The sequence below is a fragment of the Eimeria tenella genome, genomic scaffold (assembly GCF_000499545.2).
Source record: "Eimeria tenella Houghton genomic scaffold, Eth_scaff61, whole genome shotgun sequence".
NCBI classification, from domain to species: Eukaryota; Apicomplexa; class Conoidasida; order Eucoccidiorida; family Eimeriidae; genus Eimeria; species Eimeria tenella.
The window spans coordinates 90,957-98,779 of record NW_013543425.1 but is presented as its reverse complement, the minus strand read 5'-3'; the positions used below and the strand labels follow the sequence as shown (position 1 = coordinate 98,779).

The following is a 7,823-nucleotide window of genomic DNA, read 5'->3' as shown; positions in this document are numbered from 1 at the left end:
AGCAGCTGCTGCTGCTGCTGCTGCGGCGGGGGGCCTGCTCAGCAAGCGGGGCGAGGGCAGCGGCGCGGGGCGCCCCGGCGGGCTTTCCCGCGGAGGGCTCTCGGAGGCAGCTTCGCCGCGCGCAGCAGCGCCTCCCCTGGCGCAGCCCCGCAGCAGCAGCAGCAGCAGCAGCAGCAGGAGCGGGGGGCGGGGCGGAGCGGAGAGGGGGGGCGACGCGCGGGGCGACGGGCTGCTGTCGGAGAGCGAGTTCAACAACTTGGACGAAGAGCTGCTCGCAGCAGAAGGCGCGGAAGAGTTGTTGGAAGAAGAAATGAATTCTGAAGACCGGCTGCTGCGCGAAGACGCGGAGTTCAGCAGCTTGTGGCTCGACAGCAGCAGCAGCAGCAGCAGCTGTCTGTACGCAGCCGCGCGCACGCAGCCCCCGCGGCTCTGCGCGTCGGCCTCGTCTGCTGCTGCTGCTGCTGCTGCGCGCTGCAGCTCGACTCGCAAGCCTCCGCCGAGTCCGCAGGAGCTGCAGCAAATTCAAGAAAGCCTCCGCGGCTTCCTGGCTTCTCCCGCTGCAGCAGCCATCTTGAAGCCCCTGGAGGAGTTGGCTGCGGCGCTGCAGTCGCTGGAGGCTGCTGCGCGGGTTGGCCTTTTTGGATTTGCAGAAGAAGAGGGTGGCGCTCCAAATGCCCCTCTTTTGGAGGCAAAAGACTCCAAAAGAGGGGCATTTCGAGCGCCAAATGCGCCTCTTTTGGAGGCACAAGACAGCTTCCCAGGCCCCCAAAAGGCTCCTTCCTGCCGCGGACTGCCGCCCCTCATTTGCTGCGCTGCTGCAGCTGCGGCCGCGGAGAAACTCGAGCAGCGGGCGCTGCGGGAACTCGCGCTTTCCGAGCTCGACCTGGAGATCTTTTGCTTCGGCAGCAGCAAACTGGAGGCGCAAAAAGACGAAAACTTAGAAAAAAAAGACAAAAGGGGAGGCGGAATAAGAAAGCCTTCTTCGAATCTGGAAAAGATGCAACCCGCCAACTCGATCCGGCCCGTGGGTGAGTGCCTCTTGGCAGCAAACTGCCTTCTTTTCTCCCACCAAGAGTGCAGTTTCTTTTATATATTCATTATTACTTTTGCCAGGCCTTTCAATTGCTTTACTTTGGCACCAGACACTTGCAAATAGCTGTTTTCAAGTTTTGCATGTTGGCCGGTCTTCACGTGGAGAGGTGGCTATACACCTGAATTTGCGCTCTTTTGCACTTTTGTTGCACACGAATGCATAGGGCTGATCACGCAGTTTTATTGCCGGAAGGGGGGACTTAAAGGTGAATTCAAGAAAGTCTTTTATTGTCGGTGATGTTCTGTCATTTTCCTCTTCTTTGCAGCTCCTTATTGCCTGCTTCCTGCGGAATCTCTGAAGCCCAGCGCTACTGCTGCGGAGGACTTGTCTTCTTCTTTTTTCGACGAAACTCTTTGTGGCATTTCTGCGGAGAAGCTAGAGCTGCTGCTGCAGGAAGAAAGTGAATGCAGTTCCATTCACGGCGAGTTTGTGCAGAAGCAGCAAGGCGCAGCTGCTGCAGCAAGTGAAGCAGCTGCTGCTGCTGACGCTACTGCAGCAGAAGCGCACAGAGGCCGGAACGCAACGCTGCAGCAAACAGCAGCAGCAGCAGCAGAAGAAGAAGAAGAACAGGCGAATGGCAGCGAAGCGCTGGGGAGCTTGTGCGGCTCTGTGGAGGATTTGGCGAAGGCACTGAAGGCCTTTGAAGTGCGTCTTTAACGAATAAGGACTTGGCTTTGAAGCAGCAAATTAAAATGCAAATTTGCATTTCTGAATTGCAATAAAAGTTCTCCAAGAAGTGCTGCTTGCGAACTTGAATTTGAACACAAGTGCTGCTGTTTGGCATTTGAATGATTCTTTGAAATGAGTTTTGTAGTGGGAAAGTTGGGCTTTAAATTAATTTATTCTTTTATTTGTTTTCTTTTTAATTTCTTTTTCTGCTGCTGAGCAGGAAATAGAAAACGATTTCAAGTCCGCGGGATTCATGGGCCTCTGCTAGCCGAGAGGCCAAAACGCCGAGGAAGCCAAACGCGAAAAGCCTTTATCCACTGCATCAGCAGCAGCAGCAGCTGCAGCTGCAGCAGCAGCATCAGCGGCTGCAGCAGCAGCAGCAGCAGCAGCGGCTGCAGCAGCAGCAGCAGCGGCTGCAGCAGCAGCAGCAGCAGCAGCGGCTGCAGCAGCAGCAGCAGCAAGAGTAGCAGCAAGCTGAGGAGACTGTCTTTTTCGCGTTTCATCTGACATTTGCGTCTTCCGTTTGCAGCAAATCAGTGCATGCTCTTCTAGGCTTTTAATTTGTTATTTGTTTGGTTTAGACTTTTGTTTTTTCATTTTTTTCTTTTATTTCCTTTTATTTTCCTTTTTTCTTTTTTGGACTCAACTCACAAGATGCGCACTCAGGCCTTTATAAATATATTGACTTCTCCCCGGAGTTTTGCAAATTGAGATGCAAAGCTTTAGAAACAACCTGTATGCGTAGTGATAAGCGAGCAGCAGCAGCAGCAACAGCAGCAGCAGCAGCAGCAGCAAAAGCAGCAACAGGGGAGAGTACGATTTACACTTCCTTCTCGCTGCTTTTGTGCTTGCTGGGGAGGTGGCCATTTGTTTTGCTGCTGTAGCGCAGTAGTGCTGCTGCATGTAGCTTGTGCTGCAGCTGCTAGCACTTTTTGTCTTCTGCTGCTGCTGCAGCTGCTAGCACTTTGTCTTCTGCTGCTGCTGCAGCTGCAAGCGCCTGCGGTTTTTTTGGCTGCCGCAGGTGCATTTACAGTGTACATACACCGTGGGAGCCCGCAACAGCATACTGAAAGGAAGATGCTTTTAATAGTAGTATATAATAATATATATTTTATTTATTTCACTTGCATGTATTACAACTTGAGAATGCTCTCAAGAACATAATTAAAATACCATTAATAGCACTATTTTATTATATATATATTTTTTGAATGTATTGCAACTTGAGAATGTTCTAAGTGCAGACTTTTTGCCTAAATTTTCAATTTGCAAAATAGACAAATGCATGCGCACAGCAGCAAAAGCAGCAGCAAAGTGAATTTAGAAAAGTGATTTGTCTTTTCAGCTGTTGCTGTTGATCCTAAATCTGCGTCTGCGGTGTACGTACACCTGGAGACAGGCACTGGTGCAGCAAAAGTCCCAAAAAGAAAAAAACCGAAATGCGTTTTCAGTTTCTCTTTTGTCTTCGCCTTTCTTGGCGACTTAATTAATTAATTAATTAATTAAATTAATTAATTGATTAATTAGTTTAATTAATTAATTAATTAATTAATTATAGCTGCTGCATGTTTTACCTGCAGGACCTGCAAGGGGGAAAGAGAGAAGAACTTCTGCGGCGAAGGCCGTGGGGGTCTTCGTGAGAATTCCGGGAATGGACTTTTGCATTTAATTGAAGAATTTAAAAAGTTTATGTATCTATATTTGCATTTAATTGAAGAATTTAAAGAGTTTATGGATGCACTTTTGCATTTAATTGAAGAATTTGAAGAGTTTTGATGTTTAATTTGGTATTTAAGTGAAGAATTGAAAGAGTTTTGGTGCTTAATTCGGCATTAATTGAAGAATTAAAGAGTTTTGGGGATTAATTTTGCATTTATTTGAAGAATTTGATGCACTTAGAACCTGCATTTGGGATTTCAATTGAAGAATTTGATGCATTTGGGGCTGAATTTGGCACAAATTTGAAGACTTTGAGGGTTTTAAATGCTGAATTTCGCATAAAATTGAAGAGATTAAGGCATTTAGGACCTGAATTTGGGATATAATTGAATAAATTAATGCATTTAGAACTTGAATTTGGGATTAAACTGAAGAAATTGATGGATTTTGAACCTGAATTTGGGATAAAATTGACGAAATTGATACGTTTAGAACTTGAATATATTTGAAGACTTTGAAGACACTAGAACCTGAATTTGGGCCATAAGTAAAGAAATTGATGGAATTTGAATTTGAAATTGGGCCACAATTGAAGAACTTGATGGATTTAGAACTTGAATTTGGGCCATAAGCGAAGAACTTGATGGATTTGAACCTGAAATTGGGATTAAATTGAAGACTTGGATGGCTTTGAAGTTGAATTTGGGGTCAAACTGAAGACCTTGATGGATTCAGAACCTGAATTTGGGATAAACTTGAAGAAATTGCGGACATTAGAGCCCGAAATGGGGGTTAAATTGAAGAAATTGCGGACGTTAGAGCCCGAAATTGGGGCTAAACTGAAGACTTGGGGCTTTGAAGTACCCCGGGCTCAGCGCAGGGCCCCCGCGGGGGCCCCGCGGCGGAGGGCGTTGGGAACAGTTTTGTTGATGAGCGTTTGGAAGGCCATTTGGCCGAGGGCGTTGCGGGGGCTGAGGGGCTGCTGCTGCGCGCGGGCGGGCGCGAGGAGGCAGGCGAGCAGCAGCGCGAAGAGCCGCTTCATTTTCAGCAGCAGCAGCAGCAGCAGCAGCAGCAGCAGCAGCGGCGGCGGCGGCGGAGGCGGGGGCGGCGGGGAGTTGGCTCCGGGGTCTTTTGCGAGGAAGGTTTGGTGCAAGTGAAGGACTCGGGGCGGCGGGAAGGCGGGCAGTTGCTGCAGCAGCGCGGCGCTGGCAGCGCAGGCAGCAGCAGCACTTGAACAGGCAGATAGACTCCTAGCTTTCGCCGCTGCAGCAAAGGCCGCAGCTCCGCTTCGAGGCCGCACTCCTCCTATAACTTTATTTCTCTTTTTATTTCAAAATTAAATCCGAAAAGCCGAAAAGGCTGCGGCGAAGACAGACGCAACTGCTGCCTCCAGGAAGGCGACGCCGAGCACCGCTCAGGGCTCCCAGTTCAATGTTCTCTGCGGATTTGCCGCTGTTTTGGCTATTTTTAAAGATGTCCAAGTCTAAAATGTTTAATTAATTGCATTTATGTGCTTATTTGCACTCAAAACCAAGAAAATGGCGTGTTCAGGGCGCCGTTTTTGTGGGGCGCGCGAAGTGACCTCCGGGGCCAGGGAGCCTTAGCCTCGATCGAATTCAAGTCCGCGGGATTCTTTGAAAGGGACTTTTAATTTAACCCCCAGCAGTTTTTAAATAATATTGCTTTCTCGTTTCACCGTTTTGCAACAGAAATTCCGTTTCAAGTTCAGTTCGTGCGGCGTTCGTAGGCGCTGCCACCGCTGTACGTACACCCGAGGCAGCGACGAAAACACGAAAAGCGCTTTCACCTCTAAACACTTTTCCATTTCCGAAACCTTTTTCCCGAATTGGCATTTTCCTTCAAAACGCGTCCTTTGCGGGGTGTTTCAGACTCCTACAGCTGGTAATCGCATGAGAAAATCTTGAATCCAAAAAAGCTGAAAAGAGGAGCCAGTGACGGTTTGAAAAAAGGCGAAAGCAGATTTAAATTCAAAATGCCAACTCCTGCACCTCATCGCTACACTGTATCTGTGCCTGGCCCTCCTCTGGACTTTTCTTTTCGCAATTTGAGCAGCTTGTCGGACTTGAACATAGACAGTAGCGCGAGGCCGGAAGCAGCAGACGCTGCCCTGCAGCAGCAGCAGCAGCAGCAGCAAGAGGGAGGTGCCCTCTCTGCGGGTGCCGCGTTGCTGCTGGAGCCGGCGGATGCGGTGTCGCCGCCATCTGCCGCTGCTGTAGCAGCAGCGGCAGCAACAGCAGCAGCAGCAGCAGCAAGCGGGAAAGCCCGCAGGTCCGTGTCCAGCTCGCCCGTTGTGCGCAAGTCCGTTTGCCTCACGCGCAGCGACAGAGTGGTGTCAGTTTGCTGCTTCGGCCTGAAGAGCAGCAAAGAAGCAGCAGCAGCAGCAGAGAAGAGCCGCAGCACGCAGCAGCAAAAGGTGCTGGTGAAGAGACACACAACAGCAGCGCGCTTCAACAACAACTTGCTGCAGGAGGCGCCCGGGCTGGGCCTGCTGCTTCGGGGCCTGCTGCAGCAGCCGCAGCAGCAGCTGCTGTGGCTGGACTTGTCTTTCAACTGCTTCAAAGCCATTCCTGCTGCTGTTGCGCAGCTGCATGCGCTCGTGTGTCTGTACATACACTGCAACCAAGTCCTCCACGGCTCTTCTCTTTTCTTTTTGCGACAAAATAAATCTCTCAAGTTCCTCACTCTCATGGCGAACCCCGTCGAGCTCCTCCTCGGCAAACAATACAGGTGACTTTGCTGCTCCTTGCTGCTCCTTGCTGCACTTTGCTGCTCCTTGCTGCGCTTTGCTGCTCCTTGCTGCTCCTTGCTGCTCCTTGCTGCACTTTGCTGCTCCTTGCTGCACTTTGCTGCTGTTTGCAGTACTTTGCTGCTGTGTGCTGCACTTTGCTGCTGTGTGCTGCACTTTGCTGCTGTTTGCTGCACTTTGCTGCTGTGTGCTGCATTTTGCTGCTGTTTGCTGCACTTTGCTGCTGTGTGCTGCACTTTGCTGCTGTGTGCTGCATTTTGCTGCTGTTTGCTGCACTTTGCTGCTGTGTGCTGCTGTTTGCTGCTGCCATTAATTTCTCTTTAAGAGTTTTTGTGGCTGCTGGAGTTGCTTTTAAAAATGGGCGTCCCGTTTCTCGGGTGTACGTACACTGCAGATGAGCGCGGCGTTTGGCCGTTTTGCTTCTCTTAAATAAATGATCATTTTCTGTTTTGTTTCTTTTAAAGAAATAAAATTTTTGTTTAAATTAAAAAGTATTTTAGTTCTTTTCTCAACTCTTTGTTTGTTTCTGATATTACTTCCCGACTCTTCCTCGCCTCTTCTCATTTTGTTGAACCCAACTGCAAACTGAGGCACTTTGAAGATCATTTACTCAAATTAATATTCTATTAGTTTGACCTTTGAGGTTTATTTATTTACATTTAGTATTTTATTTATCATTTATTTGTTTATAACTGCTGCCGCCAAGAACGAGAAGCTCCGTTGTTGAGATCGCGTTCTTGTGGTGTACGTACACCCCATGAGTCGCGACTCGAATTTGAACTTCGGGCAGTTAAGAGTTTGGATTCTTTACGTAGAATTGTTTTATTTAATTCTTTTTAGAATGCAATTATTGTTTTGTTTTATTATTTTATCTCTAAATTGTCAATTCTCGTTCATTTTTTCATATATTTGCCCTTGGGGTCAACCCATTCAAAGGCTCCTTAGTCAAGTTTCAGAATGCTTTCTCCCTTTTTAATCACTCAATTTAATAAACAAATAAATAAATAGATAAATAAATAAATAAATAAACGATTTGCAAATGCATCTTTCAATTAATCGATTCAATGAGTAAACAAGTGGACAAATAATTCACAAATGCAACTTTTATCCAGGTGTATACGCAGCTGAAGGCCCCACAGAAAGACCACTCTCATAGAAACACCTGAACATTGCATGCATTAATAAATAAATGAAGTAGATAAATATATAAGTACACAGATATATATTTAAATGTGCATTCATTGACAAACACAGACCTAGAAGCTGGCAAGAAACAGTTTGAAACGCCTCAGAGACCTCTGCTGCTGCTGGTGCTGCTGCTGCTGCTGCATGTGTGGCTTGCAGGCTGACAGTGTTGGCCGCTTTGCCCTCCCTCAAGGCCCTCGACTTCTCGCCTTTTTCTGCGGACGAGCGCAGCGCCGCCTCGCGCCTAAACCCCGAGTTGATTATCAAGCGAGCTGCCAAGCAGCAGCAGCAGCAGCAGCAGCAGCAGCAGCAGCAGCAGCAGCAGCTGCAGCAGCAGCAGCGCAAGGAGCGCCAGTAGCCACGGCTGCAGCAGCAGCGCCACGGGATTCGAAAGGCAGCGGAAGTCGGCGTTCTGCAGCACCAGGAGCAGCAGCAGCAGCAGCAGCAGCA

At 48.6% G+C, this 7,823-nt stretch overlaps 2 protein-coding genes across 2 annotated transcripts in view; both read left to right on the top strand.

The window, feature by feature from the left end:
- Positions 1-2,229, top strand: part of ETH_00018500 (uncharacterized protein) — a gene marked incomplete at both ends in the record, with an annotated part of 2,911 nt that extends 682 nt beyond the window's left edge. The window contains 3 exons of the mRNA XM_013377738.1: positions 43-1,028; positions 1,359-1,738; positions 1,990-2,229. Of these exons, the coding sequence (XP_013233192.1) occupies positions 43-1,028; positions 1,359-1,738; positions 1,990-2,229 (1,606 nt within the window). The remainder of the gene's footprint in view (positions 1-42; positions 1,029-1,358; positions 1,739-1,989) is intronic.
- A 3,185-nt stretch (positions 2,230-5,414) lies between these two features.
- ETH_00018495 (leucine rich repeat protein, putative) lies at positions 5,415-7,731 on the top strand (the record flags this gene model as incomplete). The annotated part of the gene is made up of 2 exons (XM_013377737.1): positions 5,415-6,169; positions 7,533-7,731. The coding sequence occupies 2 exons, from the start codon at positions 5,415-5,417 to the stop codon at positions 7,729-7,731; spliced, it is 954 nt and encodes a 317-aa protein (XP_013233191.1).
- Positions 7,732-7,823: the final 92 nt, after the last annotated feature.